At 44.9% G+C, this 24824-nt stretch overlaps 1 protein-coding gene and 1 pseudogene across 1 annotated transcript in view; both read right to left on the reverse strand.

Annotated features, from left to right (window-relative positions):
- Positions 1 to 24824, reverse strand: part of BRSK2 (BR serine/threonine kinase 2) — a 472158-nt gene that overhangs the window by 138253 nt on the left and 309081 nt on the right. The window contains exon 3 of the mRNA XM_074995992.1: positions 13120 to 13205. Within this exon, the coding sequence (XP_074852093.1) occupies positions 13120 to 13205 (86 nt within the window). The remainder of the gene's footprint in view (positions 1 to 13119; positions 13206 to 24824) is intronic.
- LOC142013992 (NADH dehydrogenase [ubiquinone] 1 alpha subcomplex subunit 12 pseudogene) lies at positions 6614 to 7031 on the reverse strand (annotated as a pseudogene).

Genomic DNA, 24824 nt, shown 5'->3' on the forward strand with positions numbered 1-24824 from the left:
TTTTGGCTAGAACACAGAAAACTTTGTGTAACTAGAGAGAACCACTTATAGGTGTTATTATCATGTTCACAAGGAAATCGGGAGCTAATTAATTTATATGCTGTAACTAGTCTTTTTGAGCTAGGAAATTGTTTAAAAATAGCCACAAGGCAGGAATTAAGAGTAAAAGTAGAAGCCTCAGTGTAACCGGGTATGATTGTCATCAGCCTGCCTGCATAGAGAAGCATGTTGTCATACATGCTACCACTTGATTAGAGAAGGATGCATAAACATAATTCTGGCTAGACAGGTGTGCTAACCACTATGCAACCTCCCAGCTTTCCTTGCAAGGTTCTGTTGCTAAGTTCCATCTGGCAGCTGGAATTGCTTTGGAAGCAGGACTGTATACACATTCTGGACTGCATGGTGGGACTGGTTGCTACGCTAAGAACTCCTTGAAAAGTAGGTTAATTATTTTTGCAAGATCTAAAAGAAAGCTCAGACTTATTGAATAATAAGATGCATATCAGTGACTAAAATATGATTTTAAATTGCTCTCTAGTAAAATATGCACCAACTGCTTCCACACATGAAAGGCAGCATGTTTTTTGCTTCTCCTTATTTAATACACAAAAGATTTTTAACAAGAAACCATTCTTCAACTCTCAGCAGTAGTGTTGTGAATGGTGTACACATCTGCCTTCTTCCTACAGGCTACTTACATCATCTCTCTCCAGGGTTAATTCACATGGGAACTTCTTCATTTACAGTAAGAGAGAGAGAAATAAATCTGCTCTCAGATTTCTAAAGGTATTAGTGTGTATGTGGGTATTCTTCATGTAACTGTAATCTGTGTGTATGCAGACACAAGACAGAATACTGCATAAGCAAGTATGAGTTATGAAAAAAATGGGCATACAACCATGAATTATGAGGCTGATGGTGTTATAAACCATGAGGGTAAAACACAAGTCACCAGAAAACCCCAGAGAGAAATATAGCCTATATAATTCCACACAACTACAGTCTCGACCCAGATTTTGTACACACTTTGACTTGCCTGCATTCCTCCTCAGTGTTCCCTGCTTTTCCCTTCTAGATTCCATGGAAACCTTCTATTATTGTCCTCCAAGAAACAGAACTAAGCTCTGCTCTAAGCTATACCAGTCTCAATAGTCTATTTTGGAATTGGGTCTATGGCATTTAAAGGTGACTTGCATACAGCCCAAGTGTCTGACACTCACTCCAAGAACAAGAGGGATGAGAAGAGACCGGGCAGCGGGGAAAAAAGTGTGGATACTAGAAAAGCTTGCTGGATGCTGTTTTTGGTAATGGGTTTTCACAGCAAACTCTACCACGCATGCAGAACAGGAACTTGGAGAGGAACTGGGGCTGAGAGGGCTGTTGGTAAGTTGCAATTCCTTTTTGGAGCTGCTTTGTGTGGATGTAGCTATCCACCCCTCTTACTCAAGGCAGAGAGGAAACATAGCTGGGAATCCAGAGGGCTGGTTTTAGTTCTCAGCTTTGCTATAGACTTCCTATGTGACCTTGGGCAAATCACTTAATTTCTCTAGGGCTAGGACTAATGGTGTTCCCCCCGCCCCATGTTATGCATTTTTCCCAGTCATAAGAAAACAGGACCTTTCCCAGTGGATCAGATTTGTGATCCATATACTCCAGTCTCCTGACTCTAGCAGTGGTCAGCATCACAGATTTCAGAGGAAGATATAAGCATCCCAAAGTACGCAGATATAGGATAATCTGCTGTCTATGAGGATCTCATCCTGATTTCTAATAGTTAGAAATATCTTATGGCCTGAATCATGATTTTGTTTACATCCCTTTCAAAACTCTTTGTTTACATAAGGTGTTACACTTTGGCCTGTTACATTAAATATCAATACCCTCTTTGAATCTTGATGAATTCTTGACCTTGAAGTTATGCGGCAATGAGCTCCATAGTCTCATTATATAATGAGGGAGAAAGTTTTTCCTTTTATCAGTTTTGAATTTGCTACCTTTCAGTTTCAGCAAACATCCCCTTTTTCTTAGGTTATGAGACAGGCAGAACAGAAGCTGCATGCATACTACACAAAGTACTCCAGATAAGGCTGCACTATCCTTTTATGATAAGGCATATTATCTGTAATATTCTCCACCCATTCTTTACACAGCCTAAGATCTTGTTTGTTTGTTTATTTCTATACAATAGCTGCAGATATCTTCACCAAGCAGATATTCTCATGGAGATCTCTGTGGTGATATCCAGGTCCCCTTTCTGAACTGACAGTTAATTTAGAACACTGCAAGGTGTGTGATGATTTCAAGTACTCCCCTCCAATGCACATTACTTACATTTAATAAACATTGAACTCGATTTGCCATTGTGTTGCCCATTCACCTAGCTTCTTTAGGTTTCTCCCAAGTTCCTTAGTCTTTTATGGACTTAAAATGGATGCAACTAGCCTAAATAACTGCCATCTCCAAATTTTGCTACCTCATTGCTCATCCTCCATTCTAGATTGTTAATCAGTATATAAAATAACATTGGATCAAGTCTAGACAAGGCCACTCCACCTCAGTTCCCCAACTGTAAACTGGGGGTAACAATCTTCCCTTGTTCCCACCCTCTGTCTTGTCTATTCAGATTATAAATTCTTTAGGGGGCAGGCTGTCTCTAATTATGTATTTGTAAAGCACTTAGCACAATATGCCCTCATCTTCACTCAGGGCTCTTGGAGCTCCTGTAATACAAATAAGAAACAATACTATTAACACCAACTGTCAACAGTTCTGTTGCTTTGGCCTATTACTGTTGTGTTTTCATAGAGGGTGCTGTACACAGTGAGACATAGTGGAGCTGTGATTCTGCCTTATGTACTTGGCACAATATTCTGCAGTTGTTTGGTTAAATAATACACATTAATATGCTGGACAGTAACTGAACGCTGTAAGCCTTATAACCAGCTCTGTCTCTCTCTATGTCCCAATTAGAAAAATCGTATCAGAGCAGATATGACTGCTATGCTAACATTGCTATGCTGCTGAATTTTTATTATTCTTTTAAAACTCATTTTCAGCACTAAACAAACTGTGGAAAAAGGATTTGATTCATGGCTGCATTAGGAATCTACTCAACCAAAGCCCCTTGTCACAAATTAAATCATAAACCAAAAGTCAAACATGATTTGTGAAATTAACATTTATCGAGGAAATATTCCCCAGCGCCACGCTGCGATTAGTCTCTGGTATCTGAAATATCAACCATAATTCATAAGCTGCCTAAGAAACCGTGCCACTGCCACCGCTGTCAACATGTCAGGTTTGATGGAAAGGCACTGCGGCAACCAGAGAGCAATTTGTTGCTGATGGTGGGGGTCACAGTGTTTTATTATTTGTGCACATGAAGTGCAAGTCACACCAGCACCCTCCCTCCTAACCTATCAGTGCATACACACATCCTCCCCACAAACATTTGCACCCTCCATGAACACTCCCTCTTCAATTTAACCCATGTCCATGCCCAGTTCTAATTCTGAGCAGTGAGATGTGGCACAGAACCCACAAGACACCATTTCTGTATAATTATGTGACAAATAAGATTAATAATAATGTATAATCCCTTCCACTTCCAAAGTTAATGCCTTTTATTAGAAAGACTCAACATGTCTCTGAAGAAGATAGTATTAGTCCCATTTTAGAGACCGTGGAACTGAAGCAGAGGGAGTGACAAGTGACTTACTCAAGCTTACACAGTGAGTCGGTTGCAAAGTCACAATTAGAATCCAGGATTTATGGCCAAGATTTTCAGACTTGTCTTGGAGATTTGGGGTTGCTTCCATTTTTGAGTGTCCAAATTGAGACACATTAAAGGAGCCTGATTTTTACGTGGCAGGTGTTCAGCAGTTTCTGAAAATCATGCCTTTTTAACATACTTTCAATTTGGCACCAAAAAGAATGAGTTATTTTTTAAAATATTGAAGTTATTTGCCTGGTGTAGTTACAATGATTCTTTGAGAGGTATGCCCCTATGAGTGCCCCACTATAGCTGTAACAAAACAAAACAGCAGTCATGTAGCATTTTAAAGACTAACAAAATAATTAAATCTTTTTTTGTAGGGAGTGAAAGGGTGTATTATAGTCTTGCACTGTGGGGTCTTGCATGGATGCTTGATTACTGATGAGAGTTTCAAGTTCAGCGAGTATCAGAGAGGTAGCCGTGTTAGTCTGTAGCTTCGAGTACAACAAGAAGTCCCATGGCACCTTATAGACTAACAGATATTTTGGAGCATAAGCTTCTGTGAGCAAAGACCCGCTTCATCGATGCATGAGTGTGGGGGTGGTTTCAGAGAGGTATTTAAAAAGTGGGGTCCCAGTAAGAGGGAGGGCCAGAGCCGACAAGGTCTATTCAGCAAGGTGGAAATTGCCCACTATGAACAGTACTTATAGAAAATGGGAAAAAAAGTCAGATCAAACAGGGGGATGTGAGCCTTTGTCCAAGTCTAATGGGGAGATATTAACACCCAGAGCAGAGAAGCTGCGTTTGTAAGCTGCGAACCACTCCCAGTCTCTGTTTAATACATGGTTAATGGAGTCAAATTGCGCTACATTGATGACATCTTCATCATCTGGACCCATGGGAAGGAGGCTCTCAAAGTGTTCCACTGTGATTTCAACAGTTTCCACCCCACTACCAACCTTAGCCTGGACCAGTCCACACAAGAAATTAACTTCCTGGACACTACTGTGCAGATAAGCGACGGTCACATAAATACCACCCTATACCGAAAACCCCCGGACCGCTATGCTTATCTACACGTCTCCAGCTTCCATCCAGGGCATACTACATGATCCATTGTTTACAGCCAGGCACTAAGGTACAACCGTATTTGCTCTGATCCATCAGACAGAGACAAACATCTACAAGACCTTTACCAAGCCTTCCTCAAACTACAATACCCACCTAAGGAAGTGAGGAAATAGATTGATAGAGCCAGATGGGTACCCAGCAGCCACCTGCTACGAGACAGGTCTTGCAAGGAAAACAAGAGAATACCACCAGCCATCACATACAGCCCCCACCTAAGGCCTCTCCAGTGCATCATCAGTGATCTGCAACCCATCCTGAACAATGATCTTTCATTCTCACAGACCTTGGGAGGCAGGCCTGTCCTCGCCTACAGACAGCCTGCCAACCTTAAACAAATCTTCACCAATCACTACAAATCACAAACCAGTGACTCTAGGCCTGGAACCAGCCCCTGCAACAGTCCTCGCTGCCAACTCTGCTCACATATCTACAGCAGTGACATCATCACAGGACCTAACACCAACTATACCATAAGGGGCTCCTTTACCTGCACATCTACTGATGTAATATATGCCATCATGTGCCAGCAATGCCCCACTGCGATTTACATTTGCCAAACTGGACAGTCTCTTCGTAAAAGAATAAATGGACATAAATCAGACATCAGGAACAGTAATGTACAGAAGCCTGTGGGAGAACACTTCAGTCTTCCAGGACACTCAGTGGTGGATTTAAGGGTGACAGTCCTGAAACAAAAAACTTTCAAAAATCAAATGGAGAAAGAAATCTCTGAGCTGCAATTTATTTGCAAATTTGACTCCATTAACCATGGATTAAAGAGAGACTGGGCGTGGCTCGCAGCTTACAAAGGCAGTTTCTCTGCTCTGGGTGTTAATATCTCCCCATTAGACTCTGACAAGGCTCACATCCCCCTGTCTGATGGACTTTTTTTTCCTCTTTTGATAAGTACTGTTCATACTGGGCCATTTCCACCTTGCTGAATAGACCTTGTCAGCTCTGGCCTTCCCTCTTACTAGGACCCCACTTTTTAAATACCCCTCTGAAACCACCCCCGCACTCATGCATCTGATGAAGCGGGTCTTTGCCCACGAAAGCTTATGCTCCAAAATATTTGTTAGTCTATAAGGTGCCACAAGACTTCTAAGTTCAGAGAGGTCATTCTTAATCCTCTCCTGCTTGCTGTACAGGATACTGATCAAGTGGTTCCTCAGCTTCTTGGAGAGTGTGTGGCATAGTTCCTTACTATAATCAGTGTAGTATGTTGATTGTAATGGTTTTTTTACTGTCAGTCCCTTGGGTATGATAATTATTTTGTTAGTCTTTAAAATGCTACATGACTGCTGTTTTGTTTTGTTAGAACACAGACTAACATGGCCACCTGTCCACCACTAGACATGTGCTTGTGCCTCTGCACCACTGATCAGAGAGCTTTGCTAACATCAATTGTTACACACACATTTATGCTGTCTCTTCTTGGGCCCCACCAAGAGGCCAGCCAGAGGGCTAAGCCCCCCAAGAGTTCCTTCTCTACTGCAGAGTCATAGAGAAGAACTTGGAAGCAGAGGGGAGAAGAGTGGAGTGGGAAGCACCCATGGAGTTACATGTTGAAGAATCACTTCTATTGCTGTGTTTATCTTCCATTCATGGTCACGTAGGAATTTGTGACTGAAACTGTCTGCTAGTGAGTTGTTTATTTATTTATTTTTTTAACTTTTATCAAAGGCTTTTATTTTCAAACCAAACAAACAATGTGTGTGCACTTTACATTAAGAACCTAGTTTTAGGAAAGTCAGGCTTTTTAAATTATTTGTTAGCTGGGGTAGGTGGGATCCACTCGTGTATCTTTTTATGCATTGCAGAGTAAGGGACGTACTGCCTAGGAGTGACACTCTGATTGAACTGGTGGTTCTCCCAAATGAATTTATGAGCAACAGGTGGATGTGGAGTTGGGGGATCTTCAGTCATGCAGTGAAGCCAACGATGCCATTCCGATGGCACCATGCTTCCATCCACATCCCGGAAGGTATTTTTGCAATTCATCTCTGTAGTACAGTCAACCCATCTATGTCGGCCAAAAAAATACCTTTTGTCTTCGTAGTATTTGTTTCCGTATTTGTCAACACCTACCAGTGTACCAGTTTTCAAATCATGGACCCTCAGCAGCTGCCACATGGCACCGCGGAAGCCGCCGTGACCCCCGAGCTGCTCCAGCGCCCGCCTCAGCACCCGCACATAATCCTTATGCCAGAGAGGTAAGCTGTGGACAAGTCTGATGTCATGGAAGATACAGCAGCTCCATAGTTTCATTGTTTCCATACAGAGGGAGGATGAGCAGGATCCCTCCTGTGGATTGATGTGGGATTTACATGCTACGTTGCCTGTTGAGCACTCTCCTGTGTGATCCTTTGACCAGCGCAAGGAAATGGGAGCAGGCATTCTTTACTACACTTAGCCCAAAGAGGTTGGTGTGAAAGGATAGCTCCATGGATATCCACCTGCCTTCCAGCATGAGGCTGTCCACAGCATATCCTATTCTATGAGAGATGCATTGGTACAGGTGGGAAGGGATTGTCAGAAGGGGATCCCTATGTAAACTTTGGCTGAGTTCTTCCACTAGTCTAAGTAGATCTGATCCCTGCGTTTAGTGATAGGACTTTGTCTAGTGAGTCTCTGATCTGTAAACTGAGCTGAACCATATCTGGAGGCATGGCATTTGAAGCTTGTCATGTGGTATTGCCACTGTGTCCACTGCTGCATGCCCCAAGAGTTGGAGACAGTGTCTGACTGATATTTGAGGGCTGTTTTGAGCAGTTTCAATGGCCATTTCCACACAGGCCACTTCCTTTGGAAGTGGCATACTACTACACGGAGCAAAAGATGTTAATGAGGCGTGGATACAAATTCCCTAGGCCTCATTAGCATAACACCACGTGATTTGGAGTCCAGAAGACCGTTCTTCCAGACTCCAAAAGGCCCTGTAGAAGCGCGGCCACAAAAATTTTCGGGAAGAAGGGGCCTCCAGAAGGAGGACTTCCTTCTGGAAGCCCCCCCAGGGACCGCGCTTCTACAGGGCATTTTGGAGTCCAGAACGGTCTTCCGGACTCCAAATCATGTGACGTTATGCTAATGAGGCACGGGGAATTTGCATCCATGCCTCATTAGCATCTTTTGCTCCCTGTATTAGCATGCGAAGGAAGTGGCCTGTGAAGAAAGGGCCAATGAGTATGGCCAAGGGGAGGAATCTCGGTTGATGTAGGAGAACTCTGGCTCATAATGAGTCGAGGTCAGTGCTTGTGAATCCAGAGAGTTGCACTGGGAGGAGGGCTGTTTTCTGTGTGCTCATTTGTAGGCCCAGTTTGGTAACAACCCTATTGCCGATTTGGTGGTTTGGGGATCTGAGGGGCAATCCTCCAGATAAGTGCAAATCATAATCCCTGGGGAGCTCAAGTGCACAGGCACTGCTGAGAGAATCTTGGAAAATACACCTGGGGTGGATAATAGCCCAAAGGAGAGTTCTGTGTACTGGTAACAGTCTTGTCCTAATGTAAATCTGAGAAATTGACTCTGAGATGGTAGGACTGAGAGATGGAAGTAGGCCTCCTGAATGCCGCAAACCAGCATCTTTGTTCCAATGATGGAATGATCGTTGCTACAGTGACTATCTTGATTTTTGAATTTTGATAAACATGTTGTGTGCTCTGAGGTCTAGTATGTGTCTCCTCCCTCCCTTCCTCTTGTGTATTTGGCAATAGTGAAAGTAGACCCCTTTACCTAATAGATGTTCAGGTACAGGTTCTATGGCTCCTAACTGGAGAACACAATCTACATTTGTAGTAGCAAAGTCTTGTGAGAAGGGTCTTGAAGAGAGAAAAAGAAAGACATTACATAGTGTTTAGGGAGATCAAATGGATAGATCTGTAATCCCCAGAGGTCTGATGGGGCTGCACTTTCCCAGTCACTGTGAAATATTGCAACATGGTAGGCAAATGGGTAGATAGCAGTGGTCAACTGTAGTGGTTATTGTTTAGTGAAGCCTCTTCCAATACATCAAAATGGATGCTTGGAAGTGGATGGCTGGGATATGGAAAATTGCAGACCAGATGTTATATATCTCAGGAATTTAGTTTTCTTCCTCCGTGACTCATAGCAGCAGACAGGTGGGGTGTTGGGAGGTGTGTGGTTTATGCTGAGGGTGCAGACTAATCTCTTCTTTTGTCCTGGTGTGTAGATGCCTGGTGACCAGAAAGTGGCCGCAGAATGAGTGTGAAGAGAGGCCTCCATGTTCTGCATTTAATGAGTTCAAAATAATGTTCTTCAATGGCAATTGTACCTCTTTCGGGTAGACTGACAGTTGTAGTCACTGCTGAGGAGATGGATCTAACTACTGTGTCAGCTGCACACAGGGCAGACTGTAGTGCAGTCTTGGCCACTAGCCATCCCTCTTGAATAGTGGTTTTAAATTGGTCAGGGTGTGATGCAGGCAACTATTCAACAAAACTGTCCAGTTTTAAATAGTTTATTTTACTGATAGGGCTTAGTAATTGTCAACTTAAAACTGTAGCACAGAAAAGGCCATAAAGACGAAAATGTTTCCACTCTCTGTCATAGGGAACGGACGTCATCTGATGTTGATGGCCATGAGAATTACCAACATCCACCATGATGGAGTTGGGTGGAGGGTGGGAGAACAGGAATTCTGTCACCCTTGGTGGGACATAATACTTTTGATCCACCTGCTTGCAGGTAGATGCCACTGATTGTGGGATCTGCCATATGGTGTTTGTGGGGTCCAGGAGAGTCTTATTAATAGGGAGGGCAATTTCTGAGGACAAGGGTGAATGGATTGTTAAGCTGTTGTGGGTGGATGCCCCTGACTTCTTTTAGTGGTATCTGAAGAGTGCTGCCACTCTCTTCACCGGATCATGAAAGAAAGAAAAGTCATCTGCCAGAAATGGAGGTGGAGGAATAATGGCCTCATCTGGGGAGGATGAAGATATGTCATCTGGGTCACCTCTTCTTCAGTGCCACCCTCCCTCACAATTTCCAATTCCTCTTCCATCATGTTTTCTTCTGAAGGTTTGGAAGCTCTGGACCCTGCAGCTGAGGGAGCGTGTCTCACGTATTCTTGAGTGGAGTTAGACGCCCAAGAGACACGGAAGCAATATACAGCTCAATGGTGCCAGTATGGCCACTGGAACAGTGGTTGAATAGAGCCCAGTGGTAGCGCCCACGGCTGACCTACCAAGATGTCTGTGGTGGGGTCATCTGTTGATATCGGGACCATAGTGAGCCTGGGAAGAATACTGCAATACTGCCTCTTCTGGTTTGTTGTCCAAGTCTACACGAGAGGGTGGAGGAGGATGGCATGGCAGTGGGAAGACTTCTATGATAGATGAAGACTCAGTGCAGAGGTCCTGGTACTGAGAAGATTCTAATATGTCAGGCACTTGGTTATCCCTAGAATCTGGGAGTTCTAGTGGTTTCCACTGACTCAGCACCACTGGCACTATGTGGGAGGAAGGAGATCTTGCCCACACTAACCTCTCTGGTGCTAGATGGGGGCACTGATGATGATACCAATGGACGATACAGTGACATCTTCCTAGAGGATACTTACTTCTGTCCTTGTTGTTTGGTGCTGTTGACTTGATGCCTGTTTCCCTTGGATCTGTAGGTGCATTACCAGCACCTGCCACTGCAGATCTTTGTGATGACACTGTGCATGTCGGTGATTGTTTATGGCTAGACTGGTCTCACATCTGCCAGGTGGCTCCTGGTGCAGTTCCGGAAAGGGTAGAAGTGCTGCCTCCATGAAGATCTTCTGTCTCAGCTCCCTGTCATTACGAGTCCAGGGCCTATGCTGCTAGCAGAGACCATACTTTGTCAAATGTGGCCTTCCCCAAAGCAGCAAATGCAACAGGAGTACTTGTCTGTGACAGGTATCACCTCTTTGCTGGAGAGGCTCTGCTTGAAGACCAGTGAGCTGGGAATATCTCATTGGAGGAAGTGTCCCCAGCAAGAAAAAGTAGTAAAACATAACATCTCTTCTTAAATATTTTTTCAGGGAGAAAAATAAGAAAGGCGAAAACTACAGTTACCATTTAGTGTTAGGAGACTGACCAGCTATAGAACTATACAGTGAGAGTAATGGCTATAACAGACTTCTCAGGGGCATCTGAGAAGGAACTGAGGGGGGTTAGTCTGCACTTGCTTGCTAACCTCTTGGCAGAGCACAAGGAGAGACACAGTGCATTAGCTGCTCTCACAGACACTCCTACTGTAGTTCTTTGATCAGCAGTACAGGGACAAAAGTACACCTACAGTGGAGCATCCATTGGGTGGCTACTTGAAGAAGATCCATGAATTCCAAGTTCTAATCATTAAACGGCACCATCCTCGAGGCAGTAAAACAATCCCACTGTCCATGAGGAGGTAAAAACACTACCTATTTCAGCAGCTGTCTGCACACATGTGCAGAGACCTTTTGTTGATCGACTGATTTCTATCTAAGAGAAGAGAGATGCACAATGACTGTCAATGGCAAAAGTACAATGATCCCAAATTCATCCTGAGCTGTGCAGCTTGGCCTATATTTTCTGTGCATTCATACCTTGTATCAATCACCAAAGTGCAAAGAGCCTGTAGATGGACAGGTTGGAGATATAAGAAAAAAGGGCTCACACCTGAAAAAGACTCATTTTCACTTAGCCAATCGGAAGCCTGAGGGTCTCATCCATTTTCCACTGAAATAAACTAGGAGTTTTCTGATTGACTTCAACAGGAGCAAGATGAGATCCCTGCTTATTGCTAGTTTATCCTTTCCCCTCATTCAATCGGAATGCATTGGCTATAGAAATCCTATTACTGTCTGTTATCCCACTCTCCCATTACCACCCCACCCTTGTAAAGAAGGCTGGCTTGCCAGGACAGCTGCGGGTCCCTCCTCAGCTGGTGCAAACTGGACTTCAGTGGCACCATGCCCACTTATACCAACTGATGATCTGGCTCACAGAATGTAGCTGAAGAAACGTAGGAGCCATTCTCTACCCAGCACCCGTGACATATCATCTGGTGGCCTTTGTTCACCATGCAGGTGAGGGTCTGGACCAGAGGAAGTTTGGAATGCAAAAGAAATACTGTCAGCTTGATTAACCTAACCCTTGAACGCTGAGGCATCACTTCTGGGAATAGGAATTCATTGCTCTACTAACAACCGTGGTCATATGATCAATGTGGAATTGTTATATCCACTCAATACACAGTCCTTGGTTCAGTGATTACCCCCTTATACTGCTCTGACATTAAGGAGGGGGCAGGGATCATGGCTAGAATGTGATTTTCAAAAATAGTTTTAAACACTCTCCCCTTGTGTGTGATACCCTGTTAGAAGCCTGGAAATCTCATTTAACTTCCTACTGGATTTGTACTTTTCCATGAGGAGAACACTCATTTTTTTCAGTTGAGCCAAGATTAACGTGTCCCATTTGTTTGATAACAATTTTAAACTATCTGGTACCCTTGTTAAGCTAAAATAGTTTTGTCTATGGACCAATATCACTGACAGTGTAGACATGTAGGCCTTACACAAACAACTATTATTGTCTGAACTTTTTTAAACTTAAATTTCTTGGTGAAAGCGTTGAGGGTTTAATTTAAAATGTTTAGTGTCTGGAGGATTTTCTCCGCCAGATTATAACACTTTTGAGGGAGGTCAAATTTGGAATCTACACACCTAGATTATTTCACTTTATCATAGAATCCTAGGGCTGGAAGAGAACTTAGGAGGTCATTGAGTCCAGCTCCCTGCCCAAAGCACGACCAACCCAAACTAAATCATCACAGCCAGGACTTTGTCAAGCCAGGACTTAAGAACTTCTAGGGATGGAGATTCCACCACCTCTCTAGGAAATACATTCCAGTGCTTCACCACCTTCCTAGTTAAATAGTTTTTCAAAATATCCAGCCTAGAGCTCCCCCACTGTTTATATTTACATCAGCTAAATATTACAAAAAAGTGTTGTTTTTTTCTTTTTTGCGATTTTGGTTATTTTTAAGATAGGAAAGGAAGACAACAGAGATGGAAAGGGGGAATGAGAAACCAAGTAAATGAAAACCATTCCCTTCTTAGTCATGTGTTGATTGCAAGCACTATATGGGTAGCAGAGTTCAGAGCAACCTCATATCCTATTCCATTCTCTTTGTACAGTTAAATATTTCTGTCCTCCCCTGACTCCTCTCCCCCATTCCCAGCTCCACTCCCTCCCTTCCATTTCCCTCCTTACTCCCTGACAAAAGCCAATAATACCTACAAATATTTTTTATTTTCGTAAACGTCATGCAGCTTTAAAACGTGGGGGTGTTCTATCAACTTCAGGATGGCTATTTCCCGCTCCACCTAGAAGAAAAAAGAGAAATAAAAGTAAAGGTTAGAAGACATGTCTTAGGTTATATTTGAAATCACATCACACATTTTCTCCTTTTATCCATTTTCCATGCCTTCTGATGTTCCCCTTTATGCACCAATGAGCAAACAGCAGAAATTTCTTACCATTCACACTGCCATTTTGAAAACATTAATTCAGCCTCACCATCCTCTCCCATATAAACATCGCCAAATACTGCTATCCTAATTTCACGAATAGGGAAACTGAGGCAGAGGACTAAGTGACATGTCTAAGCCAAGAGAGGAAGGCTCTTGCAGAACCTGGTACAGAATGCAAGAGGTTCCTGGCTCACAGTCCTATTTCCATGCCATACCTATCAAATGACATAAGGTGTAACCCATCATCCCAACTCCAACTGACTTCAGATGGCCTTGGATGGGCCCCATTGTGCTAGACATTGTACATACACATAGTAGCAGAGACAGAGCCCGGGGATATTACAGTGTAAACTGAGAAGACAGACAAGTGGTATGAGAAAGGAAATACTGCATTTTCCAGCAGGTGAAGTGAGGCACAGAAAGGGTAAGTGATTTACCCAATGTTACAAAAGAAGTCTATGAAAACCCAATAACTGACCCCAGATTTCTGGAGACCTAGTCCAGTGTCTTGATCACAAGGCCATCCTTTCTCTCGGTTCTTGACCTATGCAAAACACAGCTGAGTGCTTGTCTTGAATGCAGTGTTAGCTGTAGTTATAAACTGAATTTTGCCCCCAACTTGAGTCCTACTCCTGACCACACTGTAATTCAAGTGTTATAGTGCTTTTAAATTGAGTTGGTTGGCTCCTTTGGCGTATGAGCGGCAGCTCAAATTAGTGCGACTCATCAACAGCAGGAAATGTATTCACCCTACACTGCTCAATTTTTATATTGCAGCGTAACCTCTCTCACACAAGACAGGCTAACTAAAGAGGAGTTAATTAACCCACAGTCTAAGGCCGGCAGTGCACATGCTAAACCAGGCAACATATATAAGTATAAGACCAGTTTTCAGAAGTCCATTAGGGCATGATTGGCCAACCATTTAAAATGGATGGAATGCAGCCAGACTTCCCCCACACACGCACCCTGCAAACCAACTATTTATTCTGCACCTGCCAGCCTCACAATCGAAATATTAAACATGTTGCAATGCTGTGGCAGAGCAGCAACCCATTAGAAAGCTGACAATCAATCCCCCAGGAACTTCTTCCCATACAGTTTTATTTCTTGGGGTCCCTTGGTGAGTATGCTCCTTCGCCAACTGTTAGACATAGAACATGTCCTGACAAACAGGCAGCATTTTCTGCATGTCACTTTGGGAGCTAGTAGTTCTCAAGACTCAGTGAGGAGGTTATGCCTCCCAGCAAACTCGCTGCCCTGTAAACAGTCTCTGTTCTTCCAGCCCATTGAGAGAAACCAGTGAAATTCTCAGCCTCTCTCCCATTGGAAGAATGGGACACAGTCCCTTTCTTATTTTTTCAAGGCCTTTGTGTTTCTCTGTAGAACCAGAAGTCACCTGATAGAGCCAGTTCCACACTTGTGATCTCAGAACGTATCTCTTTCATCGCTAGGGGTTGGGGACAATACATTAGCAGGCTGCAATGGGCTCAATGACATTCCATGAGTGACAGTGAAACACAGACAGTGTCTGTGTGTAAATATACATAAAGGGGTACTGCAATTCTCACAGAACTCCTCTAGGAACCAAGATGTAGTGACATACATTGTTTGGTGGCGATAACTCCTAGACATCATTTTCCTGTCACCCCCACTAAGCTGGAAGCAATTCATGATAATAGAAATCTGCTCTATGCAGTTTTATCATACAGCAGTTTCACAAAAATGCATTATTGAGAAGACACTGTTTCACTCTGAGCCCTTCCACAAAACACTACCCCAATGTCCTTCATCTCACAAGATGCCTGTTGATATTTGGAGCGGTATCATCAGGTGCCTGGCCTGACAAGGTTCCATCTAAGGAAAAAATACCCCTAAGACTCATTCCTATTTAGGGCAATTTCTTGGAAGTCAGTTCCCTCTTCTGTCTCCAAATCAACATCTCAGAGACAGGAGCTGCCCAAATACAGCATGGCTTGCCACACTGATAGTGATGTGCTGTTGCTGGAATGTAAAACTCCTCTATGCTCCATGGCAGCTCAGCCTATCTGCATTCATTCTCCAATCTCCAAGGTCAGGCAGGAGGATATGATTGGGGCTATTACCCCACATTCAATAACCTTTCTGATGACTGCCTGAGGAATCTGCACCAATGTCCACCTGTCCATGGTGAAGTCTATCACTAACCTTATAATTTATTCGCCGTGCCATGTTTTATCTGGGCGGTGGGCAGAAAGAGAGAGGGATTTCCTTCTCATGTACGTTCCTAAATCATTATCCTGTATGAATAGTGGCAGCTCTAGCTAATTATACTTGCAAACACATGTCCTGCTTTTGCTAGTATTGGGAAGAGCCACTGATATAAAATATATCCTAGAGCAGTAGGGATCTTGAATAGGACAGTGTTGTGTCCTCTTCCCGCCACAGTATAAACAACCCCTTGCATTGTGACAGGCAGATGGCTCAGAATGAGGGTTTGGTGCACCCTCAGGTGAGAAGATAAATGCAACAAACAGAGATTGCAGGACATGCACCTGACTGGCCAGTGGGTGAACTCCATCAGGCCGAAAAAAAAGTAGCACAGCCTGCTGGACCCGCCATCCCCACCACCAGGGAAAGGCAAATCAAAGATTCAGATGTATGAATCTCAAACGTCCACAGCCAATGAGACTCAACCATGCAACTGTTTTCAGGAGGAGAAAATTACTGTATTGTAGGCTCACAATGTCATGCAGTGTCCCCAGAGCTTGGCATTGGGCACACAAGCTCACCTAACTTCTCAGTGCAATTCTGTGGCTTGAATGCCAGCACTGTGCCTACATATGAGTGCAATGACCTTTCCATACATATATTTTTTAGGGCCCAGTTCCCAGGACCAGAAACAGAAAAGATCCCCAAATTCTCGGCACATTCCCAGAGCTAGGTCACTGGCATTCAGCAACTCCGTTCTCCAGGGCTGAGAGCCTGACACCACACAAACAACAAATGTTACAAGGGAGTGCAGGAAGGAACAAGGCATTTCATGAGAAGTGTGGAACTAAACAACTGATCTAACCTCTCCTTACATTCCTTCCTTTAGGGGCTCCCAATAACTCTGAAGGACACTACAGTATGCAGATGACAAGCCCTGTGTTATCTAAGCACAAGGGATGATTCACGGCTTTTGAAAAAACCCTGTTGCTGACAGCTCTGGCCATACATCCAACATGACTGAGCGATGGATGTCAGCACCAACTCAAGGCAATCTTTGGTTACTATCTGAAAGCATGAGAAGACTGGGGAATGAAGAGCCAGAGATTTATCGCTACGTTACTTAGAACAAAGGATTCAGTTATATAACCAGCTGATCTTCTTGAAATAGGTGAAAGTAAGACATTAAAGCAACAATTCACATGTTATTCCACAGCCTTCGGCTTGGAAGCACTCCTTTAACCTGGTTTGGGCTAGCTTCAGCAGTTCTGGTGCAGGCCTCAGGAGAATCCCATGCTTATTTTTGCAGGAAAACATATGACCTTCTGGTATCTGAATTCTGAGGGGGAATGTCGGCTTTACCTGCATTCTGACTCCAAATCTGTAGAGAATGCAAGGCTTGATACACTACACAATGGTTACCAGCCACAGGATCACACTGTTGCACTGCAGTCAACAGTCCATTCTGCAAAGAACCTTTGCTCACTGGTTAGAGCATAGGGGTCTGGGAACTAATACTTTTGGGCTTCATTCCCGAGTTAGCATCACGTCTGTAATGGTGGAAAAGACACAAGATCACTCTGCCTCTTACCTTCTCCATCTGTATAATGAAGCAATAAAACTGATCTGCTTTGCAATTCTCTGATGAATTGTGCTTTATGAGTCCCAAATATTATGTTTTTACTATTGTCTGTGCCAGGACCCTATGCAATGGAAGTAGGCTTTGAAGGCTGTGTGTGCTGGGCAGTGAGTGAATGACAATCTCTGTCCAGCAGCCTAAAACATAGCTCACTCTAGGAAGTGTTAGAGCAGAGTCCTCCTGCTCTTCCATGGCACCACAGAGTTGCCATGTACCACACTCAGTTCTCACCTTACCACTGCAGTAATAAGCTGCCTCCCAGACCCCACTGTCCCATTCCGAGTGAGACGCCCCTGATTGGTGAGGGTAAGACATAGCACATAGCTTTGAAGAATGGTTCTATTAATGCATGGGTTAGACAGGACTAGTACAGTGGTGGACAATCTAGGCTAGCGAGTGGGCTGCTTAAGTGGCCCTCCTTCATCTCAATGTGCCACAAGACTGTCATCATCAAGACAGTCTCCTGTGATAGGGTAGTTTTGCTACCTGCACTTACATGCCGAGAATTTGTGGGGCATGCAGATTGAAACGTAGGAGCATTTGGCCTGAATGCAGAGGATGCACATAGTTCTCACAATATTGTGTGCCGTGAGCATGCACCTCACCTCATGTGCCCTTGCTTTAAGTGTGTGTTACTTTTGTAATAGCATTAGGAAAAAACTATGTGGACAAAACCCAGCAAACTCTGGCAAAATAGGTGGGATACCTTAGTGGTTTGAGTGTTAGCCTACTAAATCTAGGGTTGTGAGTTCAAGCCTTGCGGAGACCGATTAGGGTGAATAGACAGCAGGGGTGGTGCTTGGTCCTACAAAGAAGGCAGGGGACTGGACTAGATGACCTTCTGATGTCCCTTCCCATTCTAGGAGATGTGTATCTCCCACTACATTATATTAACCCAGTGCAGAGACAGTGGTAAATAAAATGTCTGGTTGGCCTGTGATGGCGTGTACCAACCCCACACTGAGCAGGGGGTTGACAGCCAGGCTCATTGGATAGAAAAGGCCCCACCCCAAGGCCTTGTTGGGCATCCTCTGGCTGTAGACCAAGTATAAAGGCTGTGGAAGCCTGGCTAGCAGGTGGGGAAAGAGCTCCTCCTGCTGGGATCTGGGACCAACAGCCACCTGAGGAGCTGCCAGAGCAGCTGCTGCTGCTGCAGTCACTGCCACAGCTGCCTGAAGAGCAGTAGCAGCCATGGCTAGAGGAAATACAGCTGGAGTTGAGATGGAGGACCACACCAGAAATAGGGTAGGAAGTAGCCCAGGGTGGGGGAACTGGGGAGGTACCCAGTGAGCTCAGTATGTTGTGGTGAGGATCCCTAGGGGCTAGGATCCTTGGGCTGGGCTGGAGCTTGGTGGAGTTGGAGGGCTCAAGCTTCCCTCCCCTGACCTGCTTGAGGCAGGGAGAACCTAGGCTGCTGAGTTCTGACTTGGCTGTGGGGCAGGAGGACCTACAGGCTGCAGTTTACCCACCACTGGACTAGTAGCAATCCACAGTTAGCAAACAAGTGTCCCAACAGCATATAAAGAAAAAGAGAACTAGCCTTAAAGAGGGCACTTTGACAGATGATGTACTCAGTGCTTTTTTTTTGCCTCAGTCTTCACAGACAAGGGCAGCTCCCATACTACAGTGCTAGACAGTGCAGTATGGGAAGGTGGAGGGCAGCCATCAGTGGGTAAGGTACAAGTTAAGATCTACTTAGAAAAACGAGATGTACACAGATCCATGGGTCTGGATTTAATGCACCCCAAGGGTACTGAGGGAATTGACAGATGTCATTGCTGAACCTCTGGCCATTACTTTTGAAGACTCTTGAAGATGGGGAGAGATCCTGGATGACTGGAAAAAGGCAAATGTAGTGCCCATCTTTAAAAAAGGGAAGGACAATCCGGGAAGTATAGACTGGTCAGCCTTACCTCAGTACCTGGGAAAATAATGGAGGGAATCCTCAAGGAATCCATTTTGGAGCACTTGGAAGAGAAGAAAATGATCAAAAGTAGCCAACATGGATTCACCAAGGGCAAGTCATGCTTGACCAATCTGATTAGCTTCTATGATGAGGTTACAGGCTCTGTGGACATGGAGAAGTCGGTGGATGTGATATATCTTGACTTCAACAAAGTTTTTGATACAGTCTCCCACAACATTCTTGCCCATAAGTTAAGCAAGTATGGATTGGATACATGGACTATGAGATGGATAGAAAGCTGGCTTGATGGTTGAGCCCAACGCGTAGTGGCCAGTGGCTTAATATTTGGATGGTGGTTGGTTTCAAGTGGAGTGCACCAATGCTCGGTTCTGGGGCCAGTGTTGTTCAACATCTTTATTAATGTCCTGGATTGCACCCTCAGCAAGTTTGTGGATGACACTAAGCTAGGGAAAGAGGTAGATAATCTGAAGGGTAGAGATAGGATCCAGAGTGACCTGTTGCTTCCACGCCCCAGCGGGAGCTCCATCTTCCCTGCTGGCCAGCTCCAACTGCGAGGGCGAAAAGAAATCTGATGTGGTTCAACAAGGAGAAGTGTAGAGTCCTGCACTTGGGTCAGAAGAATCCCACGCGTTGTTATAGGCTGAGGATCGACTGGCTAAGCAGCAGTACAATAGAAAGGGACCTAAGTATTAGGGCAGATGAAAGGCTGGATATAAGTAAACAGTGTGCCCTTGTAGCCAAGAAGGCTAATGGCATATTGGGGTGCAGTAGGAGGAGCATTTCAAGCAAATCTGGACAAGTTGTTGTTCCCCTCTATTCAGCAGTGGTTTGAGCCACATCTGGAATATTGTGTCCAGTTTTGGGCCTCCCAGTATAGAAAGGATGTTGATGTGCTGGAGCAGGTTCAGCAGAGGGCAATGAAAGTGATTAAGGGGTTGGTACACATGACGTATGAGGAGAGGCTGAGGAATTGGGCTTATTTAGTTTACAGAAGAGAAGACTGAGGGGTCATTTAATAGCAGCCTTCAACTTCCTGAAGGGCAGCTCTAAAGAGGAGGGTGAGAAACTGTTCTCAGTGGTGACAGATAGCAGAACAAGGAGCAATGGTCTGAAGTTACAGGAGGAGAGGAGTAGGTTGGATATTAGAAAAAACTACTTCACCAGGAGGGTGGTGAAGCACTAGAATGCATTGCCTAGAGAGGTGGTGGAATCTCCATCCCTAGAGGTTTTTAAGTCCCAGCTTGACAAAGTCCTGGCTGGGATAACTTAGTTGGGGTTGATCCTGCTTGAAGCAGGGGGCTGGACACAATGACCTCCTGAGGTCCCTTTCAGCTCTATGATTCTGTGATAACTGTTTTCTTCTCCTAACCTTTGCTAGTCACTGGCATCACTTTTGCACATTCCTGATCTAGCAAAATTCATGTATCACTGCCCAGCTCTGAGCCAGTAAGGACTGGGCAAGGGACAGCCCTGGAGAGGGGGGCGTGTTTTCCTTAAAATGGATGCAATTACCAGAGAGCCGGGCAAACCTAGAATAATCTGTCTAGAGAGGCTTAGGGAGCCTACAACAAATGTAGGAGAGACAGTGGTATTTGCATAATAGTGTTTAAAAAAATAGGACTTGTCCTTCTGCCACACAAACACTGGAACTCATAAGAGGTTCCCAGACACAGCCTTGGTGCTCTCAGCCTGCAACAAACTATGCCTGTACATGATCCCAAATTCTCCAGGCCAGGGAAGAGTCTGCAAAATACTGTAAAGCGAATAGAGCCACATTGCAAGCTTATGACCTTGCAGGAGCTAATTGCTGCTTTTTAAGTTCTATTCAGGAAGCTGATTAGCTGTCAGGATTCTCTAGTAACTTGGCTAATAATGGAGACCAGCAGGAAGGCACTGTAACCCTTGGAGAAGTACTGTAACACCTTCATTTGTTCCCCTTCACCTCTGCTTGACATCGCTGGTTTAAGCCCATCTCATTGCTCTTGGTGATGAGAGATGCTGTTTTCTCTCATCTCTTGACTCACAGCAAACTGTGGTAATGTATCTATGAGGCAAGGGCTGCAGCAAGCAAGACCCATAGGTGGGATCTGTCCAAACAAGTACAGAGGAATTGCTTTTCATTCATATTTATCTGCTTGGGATCTGTGACTGTACTACCTGCCTAGAAAGGGGAGCTGCACGTTTGCTACATGGACTGGATGGTTGTCTGGTGTTACAAGACAGTAGCTTCTCTGCAAGCTCTTCTGAAACACTACTAAACAGTGACCTTTTTTCTGCTATACTTCCCAACCCCACTGAATTTCAGCTGCTAGCCCTGTACTTCGAATGCTGGGGATGGGGTGAAGGCATTTCTCTTCTCTTGCTGTGGAGGGCACCAAATCATACCAGCATCACCTGTCCTTTCCTCTACTGACACCACTGGATTATAAATCACGTAGAATGCAGACTTAAGGCGGCAGCAGCAAGAGATGGAGTGGAGTGGAGAGAGAGAGAGAAAATGAGAAAAAAGAGTATATAAAGCCATGGTAGCATGAATGGCTACTAGTCTGTTGCCCTACTTTCCCTAACCATTGGTAACTTGGGGTGTTTGCAGTTTCACCTGAAATCTTGTGTAGTGCTGACCTGGCTTTACTTTAAAGATAATTAAACAATTATCAGTGCCCAGTTCTGCCCCTTTGTAACTGGTGATGGACACAAGACAGGAAGGTCAAAACCAGGTCTGAACTTTAGCAGAGTATGGCATGTTCAGATGAAGGGTGAACTTCAAAGGCTTCACAATTTTGGGTCAGCACCCAAGCATTTTGGATGATGATCTGAAGCTCTTTGCACTAGAAATCTTGCAGTAACAAGAGGCCAGATCCTCCAGTGCCTTGCACCTACTGGTGTTATTTACAGCTGTGCAATGAGAGCACAGTGGCCAAGTCCGTCTTCGCAGATCCTTCCGAGGGGTCATGAGAGTGGGCATGCTCCTAACCACCAGCACAGCAGGGAATCCCTCCACAACATGCTGAGCTCACTGGGACAGCCCACTGGCTCACTGGCCTGGGCTACTTCCTACCCCATTCAAGATGCACAGTGCTGCTCAAGTTCTGGCTGCTCCTCCTCAGGCTGCTGTGGCTCCCAAGTTTGGGCAGGAGTTCCTTCTCCCCTGGTGGCCAGCCCCAAGTTACTGGCTTCCATGGCCTTTATACCAGGGCTGCAGTTGGAACATGCCCAGCAGGGTCATGAGAGAGGGGCATTCTCCACCCTGGAAGCCTGGCCCCCACCACCTTGGTCAGTGCGGGGTTGGTACACCCCATCACACACTGCTATTTTTTTGAGGGGGGAACCCCCACTTCCCCACCAGAGACAGGCCAGCCATCATTAGCAGCTCTGGAGCGGCAAACTAAAGTTCGCATCATCCGGAACTCACAAGTAGTCACCATCATCAATACAGTCATCATCAAACTTAGATGTGGGAGCCTAGCATTCACAGACTGACAGCCACTACTAAACCAAAGGCCACTTAACCAGGTGCCAGAGTTGCCTCCAACCACCACTTTCATGTGCAATCCAGGGCTCATGAGCAATCTTTAAACCACCAGTCATTGTCCAGGGACAGATTTATGTACTAGGTAGCCCAACTTGTGTAGCAGGCATGATAGCTCCAGTACAGGAATGCAGAGAGGGGAGTGACTTGGGAGTCCATATTCCAAGCTTATGAGTAGCAGATGCTGGCATTTCTGATGGGCTATCAGACAAGCACCTTCAGTGTAATGGTGTGCAGAGGTATGAGATGGGAAGAGGAGGCCCACTTCATGCACTGAATAGAACGTGATTGTGCAGGCACAAATTATGAATGGAACCTTTGATTCAGAGCATTTCACTTGATAAGCTCTTTTCTCAAGAGCTGCGATGAAGATGCACAGACACTAAGCATTTTTGAAAGCACAAGCGTAAACACAGGGAGAGTGTCTCATACCACACGCAGGGTCTGAGATGGGAAAATAGGAATTCTAGAGGCACGATATGCAGTGGGAGGGAAGAGACAAGCTCCTAAGGACATGGGCAGAATTGGGGGGTAAAAAGCAAAGCTCCCCTAAACCCAGTGCAACATCTCAGGGTGGATGAAAGGCTTCTGATGTCCTTGCTAAAAATACCATTGGGAAGAGGGGCTTGTAATGGTGTAAATATGGGTCAGAAGATTGTAAAGATGATTATGGTGCTGTGAGATGGGATCACTGTGGGGCTAGTATTCACTGTTGGTGCAAGGATGAGGCAGAGGAAGGACAAAAAAGGAGAGAAGGGCAGAAAGTGATTTTTACAAAAGCCATAAGAAACTGACTCTTTAGCACTATTTACTTGTTCAGTGTAGTCTCTTATTGGGTCACTTCTGCCTCCCACTTCTTCTGCATTAATAATCATACCAGCACGGTACATCTCTCCACCAGTTTCACAAACAAATATATCTGTGTTTCCTCCCTTAACCTCCCTGAAGTTACTGATGGGCTGTGACAAAGTGGAAATTTTGGCAATGAGTTTATGATTTCTATGCATACCTGAGTTTTCCTCTCAGCTTAGTGTGGCCTGTGTATGGAGTGTAAATAGTTGAAAAGCTGCTTTTACGGCGGAGCGGGGGACATAATATCTTATATCATGCATCTGTCCAGGGTGGCGTGAAAGGACTGTTGAAACCTACCCATAGTATTGGAAGATTTGGAAAGAATGAAAATTCCAGTGTACAGGACATTCACACCTAGCAACCAATAACAAAAGGAAGATTTCCCCTCACATCTGCCTGAAAGCAGAGAAAAGGCCCCAGCTGGAGAACAAAGGAGAAAGGTGTCCCATGGCCAGGTTGAGAGTTGCCTTTGGAGATACACAGATATGCACTTGGGACAAAGGGTATGTCTACACTATACAGCTTTTAGCGCTACAGCTGGGCTGGATACAGCCGTGTCACTAAAAGTCAGGCAGTATAAAGGCTGTTTGTTGGCACTTTTGCAAACACAAAACTTTCGCCCCCCACAATGGCATTTGCTTTGTTGGCAGAAGAGCACTCCTGCTGAAGAAGCCTTGTTTATGCTTGTACATGCTGTGGCAAATCTTTTGTCAATGGAGGAAAGGCCTTAAGCACCTGTGAATGACTAAAGTTTTGTCACTCCGTTGCCAGAGCAGACAAAGCCTGGAGTCAGACAGAACCTGTAGGCCAGGTGACTAATGTTTTCAAAAGGCTGCATGGAGACGCTGCAAATGCTGAGAGCATTGTGCACTGAAGGACCGCAGTATAATACAAGACTCTCACAGAAGTCACTGCAGGGAATCATGGAGACAGACAGGGTTCACTGGTGCTCCAAGGCCCAGTTTTGATGTCTTGGGGCTCACCCCTGTGAAGCTGTACATATTCTTGGGGCCTGCCACACTAATGGGGTTACTCCCCGGTCATTGATTGGAGAAGGGGTCAGCAACCTTTCCGAGGCAGAGTGCTGCAATTTGAACTCAGGGTGCTGATGATACTTTTTAAAGTCACTTGTAGTTCTACTTACAACAGCTTCATTAATAAATAAATAAAGATGCAGAGCTTTACCATTTAGGTGGTGGGTAGCATTAGCTGATCTTCTGTTAATCCACAGGCAACATGGTTCTCAGCAAGCTCCCAGCTGCATGGGAGAGGACGGGCAGGGCCCAACTCCCATCCTACACGCAGATAAAAATCAGCTCATGTGCCACTCTTGGC

Source organism: Carettochelys insculpta, chromosome 6 (assembly GCF_033958435.1).
Source record: "Carettochelys insculpta isolate YL-2023 chromosome 6, ASM3395843v1, whole genome shotgun sequence".
NCBI classification, from domain to species: Eukaryota; Metazoa; Chordata; order Testudines; family Carettochelyidae; genus Carettochelys; species Carettochelys insculpta.